Here is a 21583-nt window from a genome sequence, read left to right on the forward strand (position 1 = left end):
TACATTTTAAGTGGTGTAAAACCCCCGTTGAATCAAATGGCAGCTGCTGTGGGTTGGCGGAAAATTCACTGATTGATTTCATATTAATTAATTACATTGTAGACATTAAAGTGCACATACAAGCACACGTACACACACGCACACAAACAGTTGCTTGCATATAGTAGTAGGTGCATTCATTCATTTAGTTTCGCATGCATGCTTGAATTTTGCAGCTGGCGTGAATAGCGAGCGAGCAACTGACCGGCGCGGCGCTTTCCGCCTGCAAATTGATATGTTGTTGCAACAAAAACAGCTTACAACAACAATAATAACAATTTACAATTACAATGAGTGCAAATTGCAATTCACCATAAATTCTTTAGAGAAGTTCAACAAGCATGCACCATGCATGTGTACGTATATATAGTATATGTACATATGTCTATATTAAGAAATATACAAACATACAAAGATACATACATAAATATGTTTTTATATGTGTTGGCACATTCTTTTTGGCTTTCTAGTTGGCTAATAGACATAAGCGGAGAGACGTATGTATGTATAAACTAGGGTGTTCGAAAATTATATTCTAAACAAAATTTTCCGCTTTACAAAGAAGATCTTTTGGATATTTGTCATAAAATCATTCTTTTGAAAGTTATACGCAGTTAACTTTATACAGCAAATGCACTGATGTTCAGTAATTCATTAACAGAGGATACGTGAGGCACCATGCCGTATGAGCAACATCGCCTTTTTAAGGTATTTACATAAATGCTCGTGCATTTGATGCATACGTTTAATTGCATATAACTTTCAATGGCATGTTTTGAGAAAAATATTATTTAGACATTTTTTACATAGTACTATTTTTAGTATTAGAATATCCTATTTTCAAAGTTGTATGATGTGTTAAACAAATAAAAAGTTTACATAGAAAAACTTGATTTTGATCGGTCACTTTGTATGGCAGCTATATGTTATAGTGAACCGATCTGCATAATTTTTTCGTAGCTTATACTGTTAACTCATATAATAATCCATGCCGAAATTTATGAAGATATCTTGTCAAATAAAAAAGTTTTCCATACAAGAACTTTATTTTGAATATTCAGTTCGTATGGTAGCTATATGTTACAGTTATCCGATCGCAACAATTTATTCGAATATTGTACCGTTACCTTAGACAACAAACCATGCCAAATTTGATAAAGTTATCTTGTCAAATAAAAAAGTTTCCATACAATAACTTGATTTTCATCGATCACTTTATATGGCAGCTATATGTTATAGTTGTTCGATCTGAATAATTTCCTCAAATATTCTAGCGCTATCTTGAATAATGATCCACGTCGAATATCGGGTGGATATTTTGTAAAATAAAAAAGTTTTCCCTACAAGGACTGGATTTTGATCGGTCAGTTTGTATGCCGGCTATGTGCTATAGTTGTCTGATGGCGACGATTCAGACATATTTGCTACTACCTGCGAAAGTAAGGACGCGTACAAAGTTTCAAGTGAATATCTCAAAAATTGAAGGTGTTGCAGACAGAATAACGAATATCGCTAAATCGATCGTACCGTTGATAATATACATATGTATGTACTTATACATATTTTATTGAGACCATGTATGTATATACTTATTTTTATTTTATTGGATCACCGGGTTTCCTGTTACAAACTTCATGGCAAACTTAATATACATTGTTAACTGTTGATGGTATAATAAAGGGCCCGTCTTTGTTGGCTATTTTTTTTAGCGCTAAACCCAAAATTTCAAGGGTCGCCTGTCAATTAAAATAAACGTGCGAAATAACGAACACCCTAATATACACATTTACATGCATATACATATACATAAATGCATCCCAACATATGTGGCAGTCAATCAAGTGCGCTCACATGTGGCACATGTTCTATGCCATTACAAACTCACACACATACATATACAAACATATGAACCGAGCGCTTGCCTTTTCAAGTTTGCACGCCATCACTTGTTTATAAATGTGCGACTGAGTGCAATCGCCAATTGCCACTGGCCCTATTAATGCGCTCTATTGTGTGTATGCTAGTGAAACAGTTACATTCGTTTTATGTTTTTTACTTTGTTTTCGCGTTTTTCCTTCGCTTGCATTGCTTCTAATTGAATTTTTGTTAAAATTTACACAATTTCGCCGAGTCGGCTTTGCATTTAAGCGCCGGGAAGTGCGTGCCAACGCTGCTAATAATTAGTCTGCCAATTGTTTTATCGCACACCCGGGCGTATGAGTAATATTTGCTGCATTCACTGGCTTTGCGTTAATTAGCTGCTGCGGGGGGTAAACTTATGTAGCATATACATACATTTGTATGCAATCCAGCTTGGTGGGGTGCTGGGTCCTGCTTGAGCGCATAGCTGAATAGAAAGCTTAATAAGCTCGGCATTTAATCAAATTATTATTTCCTTTCTATTTAATGAGATATGTGCGTTTAATAAAAACAAGTTATGAAAATTTTAATGCATTTTATTTTATTTATGTTCACATAAGCATTTAATCGCCGTTTATGATTAATAATTAGATATCAAATAAATGTCAGCGCATTCCAGTCAACTAATTTGTTATGTGAAACTCATTTATGGCAAATTAATCATGTTTTAATAGATTAATGCGCAGCTACAGTGTGAGCCATTTAATATTTGTGCGAATATTTTAATAAATGCAAAAAAAAAATGTTAACTTCTGCGGCAACGAAGCTATAATACCCTACAAATAAAGAAGATTTCAAACATGAACTCGATTTTGATTCTTCAGTTTCTATGACAGCTATATGCTATAGTGGTCCGATCTGGAAAATATTTTCGCAGATTGTAGCCATGACTGAGGTAAATAATCTGTGATAAATTTCGCGAAGATACCTTATCAAATGACAAAGGTTTCCATATAAAGACTTGTGTTTGATTAGTCAGTTTGTTTGGCAGCTACATACATATATGCTATAGTGATTCGATCTAAGCAATATTTGCGGAAGGTGTGGCATTAACATGAACAATAATATAAACCAAATTTCGTGCATATATCTTATCAAATAAAAAAAATTGTCAATAAAATACTTGATTTCGATCGTTCAGTTTGTATGACAGCTATATCGGTATTGGTGATATCAACAAATGAACGGTTTTTTGGTGTGAAAAGAGCGTGTTCAAAATTTTGGATCGATATCTCAAAAACTCAGGGACTACTTCGCTCTTTTTATTTAACATAGTTATAATGATCCGAATGTTGAAATATGCATTGTTTTGTTCTGAAACTTGTTGGCATTTTGAAATGGCTTCATAATGCCACTATCATAGACACCCAAATTTCTTTTGGCAAAAAACTGAAACAGCCAATTTTCACAAGATTCTCTTGAGACTAACGAAGCTCACGAGGTTTCTGGAAAGTACATATGTATACGTTCTAACCTTACCTTTATTGCACACAATTCCCCTCTTATATGCCAAAGTTGGCCGTTTCTGCGCGATTGTTTCCTTCTGAAGGACGTTGTGAAAAAAAATTATATAAATGAGACCATTGGTTTTTGGAAAAGGCTAAAGAAAGCTTGTACTATGAGGAGTGCCGTGTCACAGCAGAGAGAAAACAGACTACATACCTCGCAACGTTACAATCGACCACAACACGTGCGGGATGGGATAGATACCGTGAGCTGAAGAGGGAAGCGAGACGCATTTGCAGACAGAAAAAGAGAGAGGCCAAAATGCGTGAGTGTGAAAAGCTTGAAAAGCTGGCCAACAGGAATAATGCTCAAAAATTCTACGAGTAGATGCGGCGACTAACAGAAGGTTTCAAGACCGGAGCATACTCTTTTAGAACCCCCAGTGGTGATCAAGTGACTGAAGCACAGAGCTTACTAAAATGACGGAGGAAACACTTCTCCAGCCTGCTGAAAAGCATTGCAATCATTAAACCAGGAGATGGTGTACCTGATTCCCCAATCGATGATAATGGAGCAGACGTTCCATGACCATAACGAAGTTCGAATAGCACATACTCGTCTGAAGAAGAACAAAGCGGTGGGGGCCGATGGATTGGCTGCCGTGCTATTCAAACACGGCTAGGAAGAACTGATAAAGAGCATGCATCAGTGTCATTGTAGAATATGGTCGGATGCAGGCATGCCCGACGATTGTGTGTTGTTGCAATGTGGCGACGATTGGAATTAAAGTCTGCTGTGCCCAATCCGAAAAAAGGGAGACCCCACAATCTGCGACAAGTATCCTTTATATAAGCCTTCTCAATATCGTATATAAGGTTTTATGGAGCATATTATGTAAAACCGCAAACCACCGCCAACAAACTGATTGGACCTTATCAATGTGGCTTTAGCCCTGGAAAATAAACAACTGTTTAGATATTCAACATGCGCCAAATCTAGGAAAAGACCGTGAAATGAGGATCAACACATACCACCTCTTTGTCGTTTTTAAAGCTGCTTTTGACAGCAGGAAATGAAGCTGCCTTTATGCCGCGATATCTGAATTTGGTACCACCGCAAAACTAATACGGATGTGTAAACTGATCAGAACCGAATAGATCCTCTCCAAGTCGTTCGATACCAAACGAGACTTCAGACAAGGCGACTCCCTATCGTGAGGCTTCTTCAATCTACTCTTAGAAAAAGTCATTCGAGCTGCAGAACTAAATTGAGAAGGCACCATCTTCTGCAAAGTGTACAGCTACTGGCGTAGGCCGATGATATTGATATCACAGGCCTCAACAACAGCGGCGTTAGTTCTGCTTTCTCCAGAATGAATAAGGAAGCGCAGGAAATGGGTCTGGTAGTGAATGAGGGCAAGGCATACGAGGGCAAAAAATATATAAAAGAAGAAGATGCCATCATTATACATAAGTCGTAGTTATCTCTTTTTAGCAAAAACAGTAACGGTCAGCTGACAAGTAAACTACTCGTCATGACTGACATAAAAAATGCAAGTGTATTGGTGCCCCCGTCAGTAGTTTCTTCTAGGATAGTCTGTATTTTTGTGCTATTTCCTTTTTTCCGCAGTAAATTTAATGAGAATTTCATATTATTATTCTTTCTTATTTCTAACTGCTAATAAATTTACTACGCTCTCCGCGCATTGCCACAGCGAAAATTGAACGAGCAGCGCGGAAAACATAAAAGACGCGCGCCCCGATTTCCAGCTCCAGCCACGACGCGTTCGGTAAGCGCTCGACGCGCACTGTGCGATGGCACAATTTATGCGTTAAGATGTTGCCTAGTCACAGCTAATGCGTCGCAAGATAGGTCAGGCACGTCAGTGGGATCACAGTCTGAGTCGCGACTAAGTTAGTGAAAGTGCCAAGAAGCGGACCCCATTCTGCTATTTATGCGCCGGAATGTGCACGTGAAAGTCAGCAAGCCGTGACGTTTATGATTCCACAAAGAAATTAGAGGAGTACAAGAAAAAAGTCCGTTACTTTACGGCGCATTGTTGGGGGTCAAGTGCGCAGGCGGAGTCGATTCTGTTTGTTTGTTGATTAATTCGAAGAATATACTAAGTATTACTAGCGAGTGACTTATTTTGATGTTGTGCGAGTGGAGTGAAGAGAGTGGGGGAGGAGAAGGGTGGCGGCGAGTTGACTTTGATGGTATGATTGGCATTTGCTTTATCGATTCTTGGTATTTATAAATAATTTGCTATATTTGCCTAGCAATGCGTGTTAAGCGCGAGTGCGTGTTGTTGCAATGTGGCGTGTGTTTATTTTGACGCGCACCGCTGTGCGAAAAATAAAAATGAAAATGTGAATCATAAACCATAAGCGTTTTATTGCTTGACACTGCAGTGTTTATTTGCTGACTCTCATACAACTGTATCTATTTGCGTGTATATATATGTATGTATGTATGTATATGTTTTTATATGTATGTATGTGTGCGTGTGGTTTTATATGTATGTATGTATGTGTGTATTTATGTTTATACACATGTGATTGTTCTAAAATTAGCGGTGAAAACAACCGCAGCTTCTACAACTAAAAAAAAACAACAACAAACGCGCTCTGTGATAACGGTAAGACAATGAAATGCGTGACCCCTATGAACACACACGCATTTACATAGTATTGCACACTGGTGTAAACCGTTACCGTTAAAAACAGACAAAATCACTGTCAGAAAATGCGCATCGGCTTCTCCTTTTATGCAAATGACGCTTTTGTTTTGCGTTTGTATGTGTGCTTGCGGTAAATAAAAATAAAATGTACTAAATTATACACAAGTACATATGTATGTATGTATGTATTTGCGTAATTAATGAGCCTTGCGAAAATCCATTGTATCTCTGTAAAGTTTAAGCTTCACTGCCTTTCGGTTCAAGTTCAAGTCGATTTTGCTCTACTTTTTGCATTGCATGTAAATACGAGCGTGTATCCACATACATACATACATACATAATGAATTAATAAAGGCACATAATAAATACTACTATAGGTCTATAATATTGTAAACAGTTGAAGCGTAAAAGCTCTGATAGACAGCCTGGGATTTATACGAGTATACATACATATGTATGTATGTATTACATTTTTCGGGTCTTTCAATAGGGACGCTACAAAAGTAGAACGATAGTGACAACAAATGACAACAATATATGTACATAAATATTATACACATGTAAGTATATGTACATGTGTATTTATGTATTTTTTCCCAACTCTTTTTACATTTCTCTTCAGTAAGGCTTAGTATTTCATCATGGAAACATATACGATCTAACTATCCGAAATTATTAAAATTTACTGCCGAAATTCGGAGTCAGTGGCTTCCACCTTAAGAGCGCTAAGTTCAATATGTGGTCATCATAATCAACCTCTCAGATCAACAATAGAGCGTCTAGTGGAAAAATTTGAATCCACAGGCACAGTAAAAAATGTTGCCGTACTAGGAATATTGAGAATATTGCTGCCGCTAGCGCATCAATTGAGGAAGACCAAAATCAGCTTCTCACACGTCATTCTCTAGCGTTGATCATATCTGTGACGCCGTTGTGGTGAAAAGATTTTGGCCTACATCCTCACGAGATCAAATTGACGCAAGAAGACGTTTGACCACCAGAGCTGGGCTGAGTAACAACTTGAAAATGATCCGGATGACCGGCACGTTACTTCGAATGGGAATCGCTACCGCTCAATGATAACCGAATATTTTGAGCCCGAGTTGGATGATATGGGCTTGTACAATATGTGGTTCCAACAGGATGGCGCTACAAGCCACGAAGCGAATGTCACAATTGATTTATTGAAAACCAAGTATGGTGAACGTGTTAAGTCACGAATTGACCGTCTCGGTCGTGCGATTTAACGCCGTTAGACTTTTTCCTGTGGGGCTACGTCAAATCTATGCCCTATGCCAACAAGCCAGCATCGATTGATGAGCTTCGTACGAATATCAAACGTGAAATGGCAGCAGTATCCGATTTATGCTCGAAAACCGTCAAAAATTGGGTTCAACGTCTGGACTTCTGCAAGCGTGGCCATGGTGGCCATGCAAAGAAAGTTGAGTTCCATACATAATGGCATCGAATGTACTTTCACGGCGCTCTTATTGAAAAACCCATTACTTACATACATACATACATATATATATATATATATCTACACATTCATCTATGTATATGTATAAACTCATACACAAAATAGTATTTACATATGTATGTATGTACATATTTTTTAAATTAAATAACACCTTTATACTCACTCATAAAATGTATGTTTGTATAATTTATGCATTTTTGTCTGTTTGTTTATATGTGTGTAAGTCATTGCAACTCCATTGTCTATTTACTCATATTTACTATATACATACGCACGTATGTACTTGTTATTATTGCATACTGAAGCGTTTACACCGCTTCGACTTCATAGCTAACTAACTGTTGATTATTGCGGCAATGTCTGATTACATTTTACCTTCACACGATCTCAACGCAACATTACGAATATTTCATAGATATAATTGCACAGATGCCCAGCGAGAAATTCTAGCAGGGATATATTAAGAGTTTACGAAATGCGTTAGATTAAATTAGATTCGATAAATAAATGAGGATTGCACCGCGACCGAACGTCTCGACTTAATTGGCCCTACCAAATTGATAAAATCCAATATCCTGTAGGCGCTATTGAGGCGATGTGATCCTTATTTGGAAACATGGTTACAAAGGTATCCAGTACTGTGTAGTCTAATAGCAAGTATTCTGCAGTTTCAGGCTCCATTTCGCAGAATCGGCAATTTGCATAAGAAGCTAGGCCCATGTTATATAATATATGTAAGTGCTGCATGAGCTTTCAATGGCCAGTGTAGAAGGCGACAAGTAGCCAGAGTTTGTCCCTTGATAGGTTGATTACATATTTAAAACTTTTAAGGTTGTAACCTCCCATTAGCAACATGGCATGACGCATGCCTTGGAGTTTTTGCCAATACCCCTCCCTACCCACTCCTTCATTCCTGCGGAGTAGCTCCAACGAGCAGGACCAACGGTAATGAAAAGTTCGCGTCCTACCATGTTGATGGATATTGCGGAGCGGGCGAGCTTGTCAGTCAGTTCATACCCAGCTATACCATTGTAGTTAGGCATCCAGATAAGGTACACTTGGCTACGATCTGATAGCCTGTTCAGCCGTTCTATACACTCCTGCAACAATAGCGATTTGATCCCGTATGCAGAGATCGCTTTTAGTACCACCTGACTGTCGGTGAGTATAACTATATATTCATTGCGAGAGTTGCGTTGGAGGTTTATCTCTACGCACTAATTTTCGAGACGTCGGTATAGTATTTAATTGCCCTATCCCTAAGCAGTAGCTCGAGAGTGGAATCGTTCTATTCTGCCTTACTGCTGAGGGTAACCATGAACTTCTTATTGAAGTTTACACATTTGGTAATGCTGTACCTTAAGAGAAGAGCCAGTGGTATTACGCCACTTAAGTCCTTCATGCGCTGGGAAGAGATTACCTTACTTTTGCCAAATCCTTCTGCTGTCATTTGGATCAGTGTGTGTTTGACAACCTGACTGATTACTAGGTGAGGTGGTGTGAGATCCAGCATGACTTCAAGTGCCGCCGTCGGACATGTGCCCATGGCACCCTACACGCCGATGTAGGCGAGCAGTTGCAGCTTATAGTTGAAGTCCTACCGAAGTCTTGGATGTTTTCGAGGTCCAAGCCACCGCCCTATATGTGATAATCGGCCCCAAGATCAATGTGTACAACCACCCGACAATACTTGGCCTGCAATTACAGAATTTAGCAGATAGCTGATTGCACCATAAGTGCTCAGCAATCGGCAAAAACGCATTAAATTGCATCAGAAAAATTAAAAGCGTGAGGTGGAGAAGTGGCATAGTAAAAATAAATCTATTATATTCCCGATATATTGATGCGATTGGTTTATTAATCTCTAATTCGCTTTGTATAAGTGCAAACGGTATATGGTGGGTGTTAGGAAGATAAGACTAAAAGGAAAAGGCAAGCTAGGTGGCTGAATTTGTAAAAAATGCTTATGATGCTGATACTGTAATAGCCAATCACGCGAAATTTCCCTTTGTCGAAAGTAACGATTGAATGTGTTACTCACTTGCTCACCCGAACTTTTACTGGTTCTTCCGGTGGCTGACCCCAATTTTTACTGGTTCATCCGTAGTCGCTGGTTTTTAATGATTCTCACAGATATTCATTGGTTCTCCCGGATTCTTACTTGTTCTTCGGGATTCCCCCTGCGGGTACGGGGGGACCCCCATGCCTAAAAGGAGACCCCACAATCTGCTCCAACTACCGTGGGATTAGCCTCCTTAACATCGCATATAAGGTTCTATCGAGCGTATTGTGTGAAAGATTAAAGTCCACCGTCAACAAACTGATTGGACCTTATCAGTGTGGCTTCAGACCTGGAAAATCAACAACCGACCAGATATTCACCAAGCGCCAAATCTTGGAAAAGACCCGTGAAAGGAGAATCGACACACACCACCTCTTCGTCGATTTCAAAGCTGCTTTCGACAGCACGAAAATGAGCTGCCTTTATGCCGCGATGTCTGAATTTGGTATCCCCGCAAAACTAATACGGCTGTGTAAACTGACGTTGAGCAACACGAAAAGCTCCATGAGGATCGGGAAGGACCTCTCCGAGCCGTTCGATACCAAACGAGGTTTCAGACAAGGTGATTCCCTGTCGTGCGATTTCTTCAACCTCCTTCTGGAGAAAATAGTTCGAGCTGCAGAACTAAACAGAGAAGGTACCATCTTCTATAAGAGTGTACAGCTGCTGGCGTATGCCGACGATATTGATATCATCGGCCTCAACACCCGCGACGGTAGTTCTGCTTTCTCTAGGCTGGACAAGGAAACATGGAAAATGGGTCTGGTAGTGAACGAGGGCAAAACGAAATATCTCCTGTCATCAAACAAACAGTCGTCGCACTCGCGACTTGGCTCTCACGTCACTGTTGACAGTCATAACTTTGAAGTTGTAGATAATTTCGTCTATTTAGGAACCAGCATTAACACCACCAATAATGTCAGCCTGGAAATCCAACGCAGGATTGCTCTTGCCAACAGGTGCTACTTCGGACTGAGTAGGCAATTGAAAAGTAAAGTCCTCTCTCGACGAACAAAAGCTAAACTCTATAAGTCGCTCATAATTCCCGTCCTGCTATATGGTGCAGAGGCTTGCGCGATGACAGCAACCGATGAGTCGACGTTACGAGTTTTCGAGAGAAAAATTCTGCGAAAGATTTATGGTCCTTTGCGCATTGGCCACGGCGAATATCGCATCCGATGGAACGATGAGCTGTACGAGATATATGACGACATTGACATAGTTCAGCGAATTAAAAGACAGCGGCTATGCTGGCTAGGTCATGTTGTCCGGATGGACGAAAACACTCCAGCTTTGAAAGTATTCGACGCAGTACCCGCCGGGGGAAGCAGAGGAAGAGAAGACCTCCACTCCGTTGGAAGGACCAGGTAAAGAAGGACCTGGCTTCGCTTGGAATATCCAATTGGCGCCACGTAGCGAAAAGAAGAAACGACTGGCGCGCTGTTGTTAACTCGGCTATATTCACGTAAGCGGTGTCGACGCCAATTAAGAAGAAGAAGAAGGCATGCCTGTCGTAAGAGGCGACTAAGATCCTGGCCACAAGCCCAGAGCAGTATGGAAGCTCAACTAGTAGTAGCTTCGGCTACGAGGTCTGACCGGAGACTTAATTCTGGTACCACGGGGAGCAGTAGCCCTTGGAAGTAACCCCATTGGGTTTGGCGCTTCGTAGAGATTCGTGGTGATTGTGGTTAAAACCCAAATGCGGGAAGAACTGACCTTGTCAGTTGAGCGTGGAGTTGCATTGCAACCGGGTGCCGGACTTAAAGCACGGCAGAGGTTTTAAATGGGCCTCGGACCCGACCAAGGTGGTTGGTGTGTCATGCCACACTGCCAATTGGTAATGAAAATGCTTAGCATTCTCAGGGCGCTGATCAACGCATTACTTTGATCCGCTGTGCTTTTGAGCGCCGTGGAGTAAGGCTGTCGTCAGCAGGTACCCAAGTTAAACACACCGGATGTTGTCAACAGTGACTTGGGAGCCAAGACATGAGTACGACGACAATTTAGTGGAAGAGAGAAGATACTTCGTCTTGCCGCCGTTCACTACCGATCCATTTGCTTCGCGATAACTTACTATAAATGAAAAATCGAATACTACACAATTATATGTAGGTACTTGTCTAGCCTTCAAATAAAATTCAGATTTTTTCGATATTTGAGTTATTGAGTAGTTGTACGAGTAAGTTATTGAGGGAGAACAGGTTTTCCATATTTTTGAACAAATATAGTATTTCGAAACACTTTGTGGGATCAGTAATAGTAAAGGCGAATTAGTTTCGGTCTACCTTTTTGTTAGGACTTAAAGACTGAAATTAATTGAATAAATGAAAGAAGGAAAGAAGGAGACTAGTAGAAACAGATTTAGTTACATACCTAAGAGAAAACAAGAAAAAACGTTAACTTCGGCTGCACCGAAGCTAATATACCCTTCACAGATTATGTTGGTGCCTTAGAAAATAATTTATACCAAATTTCGTAAATATATCTTGTCAAATGCAAAAGTTTTCCATACAAGAACTTGATTCCGATCGTTCAGTTTGTATGGTAGCTATATGCTATAGTTAACCGATCTGACCAATTTCTTCGGAGAATACATTGTTTCCTTAGATAATAATCTGTACCAAATTTGGTGAAGATACATTGTCAAATGTGAAAGTTTTCCATACAAGAACTTGATTCCAATAGTTCAGTTTATATGGCAGCTATATGCTATAGTTAACCGATCTGACCCATTTCTTCGGAGATTACATTGTTTCTATAGAAAATAATCTTTGCCAAATTTGGTGAAGATACATTGTCAAATGTGAAAGTTTTCCATACAAGAACTTGATTCCGATCGTTCAGTTTATATGGCAGCTATATGTTATAGTGGTTCGATATCGCCGTTCCGACAAATGAGCAGCTTCTTGAAGAGAAAATGACGTTTGCAAAATTTCAAAAAGATATCTTAAAAACTGAGGGACTAGTTCGTATATATACAGACAGACGGACAGACAGACAAACGGACATGGCTAAATCGACTCAGCTCAACATACTGATCATTTATGTATATACTTTATAGGGTCTCCGACGCTTCCTTCTGGGTGTTACAAACTTCGTGACAAACTTAATATACCCTGTTCAGGGTATAACAAGCAAACCCATAAAATACCTAACAATTTTAACAAAAATATACTCGAAATTAATTCCATGACAACGACCTTCAACTTGAGTCCATATAAATCCACACCTTAGCACACTGTATTTATATCTATATACATACATATGTGACTATGTATATATGTATGTATGTATGCCAATTCATGTTTATCATTGCCTGTCGTCTATATCATGCTCTCTTTCCTTAATTAATATCAGAAATATTCCGAAGAATCCACTTCTTTTTATAAATACTTAGACGTACACGTTTACACTTCCTCATGCTCCACCGTTTCCGGCGCTGACTTCATGTGCGCTTCGAAGAAATTACACTGCAAATTACATATTTAACCGCCAAGAAAATTGACGTCTCGAAATTGACTCATAAAAGAGATTTCATCTAATACCTGTACAATGGCAATGTTGATAGAATGCAATATAACAAGCACACCCCCCCCAAACCGCAGATACTCTCACGACGGCGCACATACACACTGCTACTTTTGAAGGCTAATTTAATGCCAGTGAATTGTGTGAAGATATTGGATTATCTCACAGCAATAAAAGGAAATAAATTGCCGTATAAATATACCCACACACACACAGCCGTACATACATATAAATGAGTGCATTAATGCAAAGGCATTTTGTTTGTAGGTTAGTGTACTAGTAGACAAAAGCCTGTATGTCGTGGCGTTTGTGTGCGCACTTTGCACGCGAGCAAATGCAAATGTAAATGAAGTGGAGCTCGGCGGCGGTGACTTTAATAGATATGTAATTTTCACACAATGACTGTGTGTGAATTAGTTAGGTCATTTGATGATTGCATGGCAGTGCTGTAATAGCTGGAAAAGTGATGATAATAAAGTAAATAATAAAGGCATTATGTGGCTGTGTCACCAAACGCGGAATCTCTGTTGGCGGCAGATGTATCAATAAACAGAGAAATTTCTTAATTAAAGGAAATTTTCATAAAAAACTGCGAGACATAGAGAAATGTGTAATCATACTTTTTATATGCTAGTAGACATATATACATACGTATATGTGTTAGCGGAAGACTATAAGAGAAACACCTTCAAATTTCAAGGTCATATTTTTGAGTATGGTTTCCCTTAATACTCCATAAGTCTACAACAGAATATTTCATGGCTTACTGAGGCTTCAATCTTTCAAACCCCTTTGACAAAACAAAAACTGTTTCTACAGGTTCCTGAGATTGGCTATAATGGTGAGTAGTGATGGTGAAAAAACAACCTTTTCTTCATCAGATAAGATTTTTATAAAATTCCGCTTCAAATCGGCCAAATATTTGAAATAGTAGAGTCTCGTGAATTGTTTTAGTATATGTATATATATGTATATTAGACTGATTTAAAAAACAAAAAATTTTTTTGCGTTTGGTACTCGGAAAAATAGGTTCCTAGACACCGCTAAGAAAGCCTCTCCAAACATGAGTTTTTAATTGTAACGGGAAGGGAAGGTCCTCCTACATACAGTTTTCTATTTTTTTTATTATCAGATAGAAAAATGTACATATATATCGCTTCCAGCTACTTGAAAAAATATCTTGTTCCTTAGATTTTGTAGGAAATTGAATGCACTACAAAAAAGGTCTATTATGATTTTTTCGTAAGCCCAAACGTTCAAGAGATATTAACAGTAAAAGTTTAATTATTTATGGGAAAATTTTTTATTTCTTGTGAATTTTATGACTCAATGAAAATGTCGATGTCGAGATTTTTACAGTTTGCGCTTAAAAAGCGTCATACATTGATATTTGTACAATTCTACCGAGTGTTATTTGTTCGATCACGATCGCGCATATTGAAATCTCACGGATCTCAAACTATTTACCACCAATTATATTCATGTATATCTGAGAAAATTTGAATATTTTAGTAGCTCATTCGGGATTTATACTGGCTAAAAACTACGGCATAATATACGTAACCAGAATTGATATTGAATTTTTAAAATGGGAAGAATCCGGAAAGCAACATACTACTTATTAATGATGGAATGCTAACAAAACATTCGGGTTATGTAAATTGGGTTAACAACTGGAAGAGGATCATAACAAGAGTTCATGTTGCTCGAGGGTACTGTTAGAAAGCAACAGAAAGCACTTGATGTACTTTAACCTCATCATTGAAGGTGAATGCGGTGGGTCAAAGAGATATAAATTAAATACACTTGACCTTCTTCATTATTCATAAAGCCCGATTATGCCAACATTTTGTTCAAAGTTTTAAATATAAGCAAAAAAGGTGGTTCAAATGCGGATTTACAGATTGTCTATTTATTATTAGAATTATTATTTATAACATATAAAACTTATATAGAAAACTAAACTAATCACTATTTAATTCTTAATCCCAGTCCTCTCCAAATAATTCAATAATTCTTTGCTTCTTTCTGGATTTTGTTAAAGTCTCGCTCTTCTTTGACAAGTGCAATTGGGGTTGTGTCTGGCGCCGTAAGTTTTGACCTGAAGATTTCTTTTTATGCCGCTTTTCCCGGTCATTGGTGGTTACTTTTGTAGGGGTCGCAATATCATCGCCGAATAGATCAATCAACCTATATTCTTTTTTAGTGACGGGTGCTACCGGCTCCGCCAAACTCTCAGTCCTCTCTGTGAAGTTCCGTTGGGGTTGAGTTTGTTGCTGTAGGTCAGAGTTTGTAGCCTTTCTTTTATGAGACGCGCCTTTGGTAGTTCTCTTTGTAGGGTTTGTAATATCATCTCCGAACAAATCAATTAATGTATAACTCTTTCTTGTCGCTGGTGCTGCTGACTCCGCTAGACTCCCGTTCCTCTTTGGCAGATCACGTTTGGGTTCAGTTCGCTGCTGTTTGACATCACTATTTGGTGTATGCTTGTCGATATTGCTACTCGAGCTGTCATTTACTTGATCCTTAGAATCATTTTTCGCCCAATGCTTATTGCAATGCGTTGATTTGGTAATTGTTTTGTTACTATTGATTGAGTTGGAGCTGACCAAGACACGATTAGTGGTATCTTTCTTCGTCGAATGGCTACTGAACTGTCCTTTATTATTATCAAATTTGTTACCGATTCTGCTGGAGCTGGCGACGTCATGTTTACTGTTAGGGATCACACGACTTATACGTTGCTTCTTTGGTGGTGGTAAATATTCGTATTCCAAACTGTCTATCTGTTGTGTGGGACTAGATAGTGGACTCAGGCTCCCACACGAGCTGCTGTCGTTCGAATTGTGTGGTGGAGATAGGTCTTGTGGCTTATTCCGCTTGACTTGATTCTGCTCATCCTCTGTATAGAAGGGCCAATTTCCATTCACGTCTTCCCACACATGCCCACGTAAGCGGTATACATTGTTGCGGACTGAAGCAATGTCCATGAGTATGCTTTTAATGGACGAGCGGTCATCATCACGAATTCCCTCCTTTTGCAGTCGTGAAAATAGCTCGAATTTGCTGAATGGTTTCAATGCCAACAAGTGAATGAGTCGTTCCCGGATATGACAACAAGATACCCCAGATGTGTTTACACTTTTTGAGACTTCACATGAGCTTTCAATGGTCGAATTGTCTGAAGGAGTTGGGTTACGTGGCTTATTCCACTTGACTTCATTCTGATCTACCTTGGTCGAGTTGTGTGATGGAGTTGGATCTTGTGGCTTATTCCGCTTGACTTCATTCTGCTCTTCCTCAGTATAAAAGGGCCAATTTTCATTTACATAATACCACATATGCACTCGAAGGTTGTACTTTTGGTTCCGGAGCTGAGCAATAGCCATGAGTATGCTATTAACAGACGAGCGCTCATGATTTCGAATTCCTTCTTTTTGCAGCCGTGAAGTTAGCTCTAACCTGCTGAATGGCTTCACTGCTAATAAGTGGATGAGTCGTTCGCGAATACTACAGCGAGAGACGTCAGCTGAATTTAGACTTTTCGAAGTGTTCACTTTTTCATATGTAGAACGATTTCGGTTGTCACTATAACGATCGATTTTGTGTCCAGAATAACCGTTGCTAGAAATATTTGATGCCATGATTTTTCTGAAAGAGCTTATTTATACTTGAAATTTACTTGTTTCTCTAACGAATAGATTTTTGGTTTTGAACTATATTTTCACTTTCGCGGTCTATTTATACGGACATGCTTAGGTATGTTTCAGACTCATCTACCTGTTTCCAAAAAGATGGGTATGAAGGAGTGATCTATTGTTTCATATAGCAGGTAAACGGAGAGAAAACTTGCAACCCAGGTAAGTTTAACCCAATTGCAAGAATAGACTTTACCAAAAGACTCAAAACATATCAACATAAATTTCAGACGCGTCTACCTGTTTACAAAAAGGTGGTTCTCTAAGTGGGAACTGTTGCTTCGTATACCAGGTATACGGATAGATAGAGATAATTTTTTCCAGAACCTACCGTGCAGGTACAAAACCCAATTTACGAACAGACTTTAACAAAAGACTCTAAACATAAAAAACAAAGGGAAACCTGATTTCCTTATATTCAACACAGGAGAATGGATAGTGAAATGTTTTCTACGTTGATTATTTCAGAAACCAAGATCTGATCGAAGACTGGGAAACACTTTCATTAGAAGTCTTTATCCTATGCATATAGGGGCTAGAGGAAGTAAGGACAAGCTTAAATATATTTTTATCACATGGGCGTTTCAAGATTATCATATTTCGATAGCCTCAATTTTCAAATTCCAATAGAGCCTGTTTAGCTGTCCATACAAGAATAAGAAATCTTGCTGATATCGGTCAGAGCTAAAGTTTAATGAATATTTTTTCAAAACATTAACATGGTGAACGCAGTGGACTTCCAAAGATGTTGTTACCGACACCGTAAAACTCCACAAAACAATTTCGGATGACCGTTAAGTGAAGTTCTTCGAAATAGAAGATACTGTAAAATTATTATTCACTAATATTTGATATGATAAATCTCTGTTAAAAGTCAGAGGCGAGAACTCAATTTTGACTAAAAACATCGACGGGTTGATGATTCGAAGCAAGGTTTTGAAACGATTATGCGTAATAAACCCGAGTTCTTGCGACGATATGAGGCAATGGATGAACCATGGCTATCTCATTTCACTCCGAGGTCCAATCGATAGTCATCCGAGTGAACCTCACACGTCGAATCCGTTCCAAAACATGGAAAAACGCAAAAGTTAGCTGGCAAGGTTATTACGCCTGTATTTCAGTATGGGAATGGAATAATTTTTTTGACTATCGTGAAAAAAGATCATTAGCAGCGAAATGCGAAATCGCCGAAAACCGGTCATTGAAGAAAAAGAAAGTCTTGTTTTACCAAGACAATGCAAGGTGTCATCAGTCAGCGGAAGCGATGGCAAAAATTGGGTTTGAATTACTTCCATATTCACCGTATTTTCATAAAAAACTGCGAGACATAGAGAAATGTGTAATCATATTTTTTTATATAGACATACTTATATACATACGTATATGTGTAAGCGGAAGACTATAAGAGAAACACTTTGAAATTTCAAGGTTATATTTTTGAGTATTAAGGGAAACCGTCCATGAGTCTACAACAGATTATTTCATGGAACACTTGACTTACTGAGGCTTCTACCTTTCAAACCCCTTTGAAAAAAAAAAAAAACATTTTCTACAGGTTTCTGAGGTTGGCTATAATGGTGAGTAGTGATGGTGGAAAACAACCTTTTCTTCGTTAGATAATATTTTTATAAAATTCCACTTCAAAGCGGCCACCTATTTTGACTAGTAGAGCCCCGTGAATTGTTTTGCCCTTTTAAAGTAGTGTATGTATATAGTCTTGTGAATTCCAGAAAACGGTAACCATCATCTCATTGACCGAGAGCACAATCTTTTCTAGATAAGGTAGGGTTAAGTCCACTGTTTCCACTGTTGCTAAGCCTATGGTGAATTCCAGTGTATCCATGTCTCTTTGGCGATCACGAAACGATGTCGAGATTTTTACAGTTTGCGCTTAAAAAGCAACATACATTGATACTAGTACAATTCTACCGAGTGTTATTTGTTCGATCACGATCGCGTATAGTGAAAAATCACGGATCTTAAACTATTTCCCACCAATTATATTTATATCTGAGAAAATTTAAATATTTTAGTAGCTCATTCAGGATTTATACTGGCTAGATAAGGTCTTTTTGAATTAATTTTGAACTCTATATTTTATCAAGTTTATCACCATTTTGGTGTTGAGCTCTGCTTACTCTTTTCAAAAAACCTATGGAAGCTGCAGTACAGTTATTGGAATTCTATACAATAAATTATTTCCATATCTTAATATCTGTAATATTTTGTTTCATTATACCAGTTTATGGGATTTATACCAGAAGTTTTAAATCGATATTCTTTACTTTTGGTGAATCGAAAACTTTGCGATTCCTATATTTTTTTTGATTATACCAGTCTATATAATTTATACCAGTTGTGTATTCGAATCGGCATTTTTCACCACTGCTAAGTGAATCAAATGAATAATAATTGCATTATATATGTACTATTTATATTTCGGGATTTGGCAACCCTAGTAGTAGTCTGACAACTCAGGAAGCTTTACAACTTTGATATCTTCTTAAGAAGCTCTTAACCCTGCTCAGTTGAATAAGGAAAATTAATACACATTTGTTAGTAAGGTAAACAGACTCTAAGCGCATAAAAACTACGGCATAATATACGTAACCAGAATTGATATTGAATTTTTAAAATGGGAAGAGTCCGGAAAGCAACATACTTATTAACGATGGAATGCTAAAAAAACATTCGTGTTGTGTAAATTGGGTTAACAACTGGTAGAGGATCATAACAAGAGTTCATATTGCTCGGGAGTACTGTTAGAAAGCAACAGAAAGCACTTTAACCTCATCATTGAAGAACGCCTTTTCAGGGCTAATTAAAATTTACGAGGAACGATACCACAACAAAATTGCAAAAAATCCAAAATAATGTGGTGGGTCAAAGATACTCTTGACCTTTTCCATTATTCGTAAAGCCTGAAAAAGTAAAGTTTGTTCAAAGTTTTAAATATAAGCAAAAATGGTTAAAAGGTGGTTAAAATGCGGATTTGCAGATTGTCTATATATTCTTAGAATTATTATTTATAACATATAAAACTTATATAGAAAACTAAACTAATCACTATTTAATTCTTAATCCCAGTCCTCTCCAAATAATTCAATAATTCTTTGCTTATTTCTGGATTTTGTTAAAATCTCGCTCTTCTCTGACAAGTGTAATTGGGGTTGTGTCTGGCGCCGTAAGTTTTGATCTGAAGACTTCTTTTTAAGCCGCTTTTCCCGGTCACTGGTCGTTACTTTTGTAGGGGTCCCAATATCATCACCGAAAAGATCAATCAACCTATATTCTTTTTTAGTGACGGGTGCCACCGGCTCCGCCAAACTCTCAGTCCTCTCTGTCAAGTTGCGTTCAGGTTGAGTTTGTTGCTGTAGGTCAGAGTTTGTAGCCTTCCTTTTATTAGACCCGCCTTTGGTAGTTCTCTTTGTAGGGTTTGTAATATCATCTCCGAAAATATCAATCAATGTATAATTCTTTTTTGTCGCTGGTGCTGCTGACTCCGTTAGACTCCCATTCTTCTTTGGCAGATCACTTTGGGGTTCAGTTCGTTGCTGTTTTGAATTTCCATCGTTATTCAGTTTAAGTTGGTCGCCATTGCTTCTCGAGCTGTCATTTACTTGATCCTTAGAATCATTTTTCGTCCAATGGTTATTGCGATGCGTTGAGTTGTTAATTGCTATGTTACTATTGATTGAGTTGGAGCTGACCAAGGCACGATTAGTGATATCACTACGATCTTTCTTCGTCGAATGGCTACTGAACTGTGCTTTATTATTATCAAATTTGTTACCGATTCTGCTGGAGCTGGCGACGTCATGTTTACTGTTAGGGATCACACGACTTATACGTTGCTTCTTTGGTGGTGGTAAATATTCGTATTCCAAACTGTCTATCTGTTGTGTGGGACTAGATAGTGGACTCAGGCTCCCACACGAGCTGCTGTCGTTCGAATTGTGTGGTGGAGATAGGTCTTGTGGCTTATTCCGCTTGACTTGATTCTGCTCATCCTCAGTATAGAAGGGCCAATTTCCATTCACGTCTTCCCACACATGCCCACGTAAGCGGTATACATTGTTGCGGACTGTAGCAATATCCATGAGTATGCTTTTAATGGACGAGCGGTCATCGTCACGAATTCCCTCCTTTTGTAGTCGTGAAAATAGCTCGAATTTGCTGAATGGTTTCAATGCCAACAAGTGAATGAGTCGTTCCCGTATATGACAACAAGATACCCCAGATGTGTTTACACTTTTTGAGACTTCATATGAGCTTCCATTGGTCGAATTGTCTGATGGAGTTGGGTTTCGTGGCTTATTCCACTTGACTTCATTCTGATCTACCTTGGTCGAGTTGTGTGATGGAGTTGGATCTTGTGGCTTATTCCGCTTGACTTCATTCTGCTCTTCCTCAGTATAAAAGGCCCAATTTTCATTCACATAATACCACATATGCATTCGAAGGTTGTACTTTTGGTTCCGGAGCTGAGCAATAGCCATGAGTATGCTATTAACAGACGAGCGCTCATGATTTCGAATTCCTTCCGTTTGCAGCCGTGAAGTTAGCTCTAACCTGCTGAATGGCTTCACTGCTAATAAGTGGATGAGTCGTTCGCGAATACTACAGCGAGAGACGTCAGCTGAATTTAGACTTTTCGAAGTGTTCACTTTTTCATATGTAGAACGATGTCGGTTGTCACTATAACGATCGATTTTGTGTCCAGAATA

At 38.6% G+C, this 21583-nt stretch overlaps 2 protein-coding genes across 2 annotated transcripts; both read right to left on the reverse strand.

The window, feature by feature from the left end:
- Positions 1-15137: 15137 nt before the first annotated feature.
- Positions 15138-16496, reverse strand: LOC120766199 (RNA polymerase II elongation factor Ell-like). The gene has a single exon (XM_040091559.1). It carries the CDS (start codon positions 16494-16496, stop codon positions 15138-15140), a length of 1359 nt encoding a protein of 452 aa, XP_039947493.1.
- A 3437-nt stretch (positions 16497-19933) lies between these two features.
- LOC120766209 (RNA polymerase II elongation factor Ell-like) lies at positions 19934-21307 on the reverse strand. Its single transcript, XM_040091577.1, has one exon. The coding sequence runs from the start codon at positions 21305-21307 to the stop codon at positions 19934-19936; it is 1374 nt and encodes a 457-aa protein (XP_039947511.1).
- Between the last annotated feature and the right edge of the window lie 276 nt (positions 21308-21583).

The sequence above is a fragment of the Bactrocera tryoni genome, chromosome 1, assembly GCF_016617805.1.
Source record: "Bactrocera tryoni isolate S06 chromosome 1, CSIRO_BtryS06_freeze2, whole genome shotgun sequence".
NCBI classification, from domain to species: Eukaryota; Metazoa; Arthropoda; class Insecta; order Diptera; family Tephritidae; genus Bactrocera; species Bactrocera tryoni.

Coding starts and splice junctions, on each gene's coding strand:
- LOC120766199 (XM_040091559.1), bottom strand. CDS start 16,496: ATGTGGTATTATGTAAATGAAAATTGGCCCTTTTATACTGAGGAAGAG.
- LOC120766209 (XM_040091577.1), bottom strand. CDS start 21,307: ATGTGGTATTATGTGAATGAAAATTGGGCCTTTTATACTGAGGAAGAG.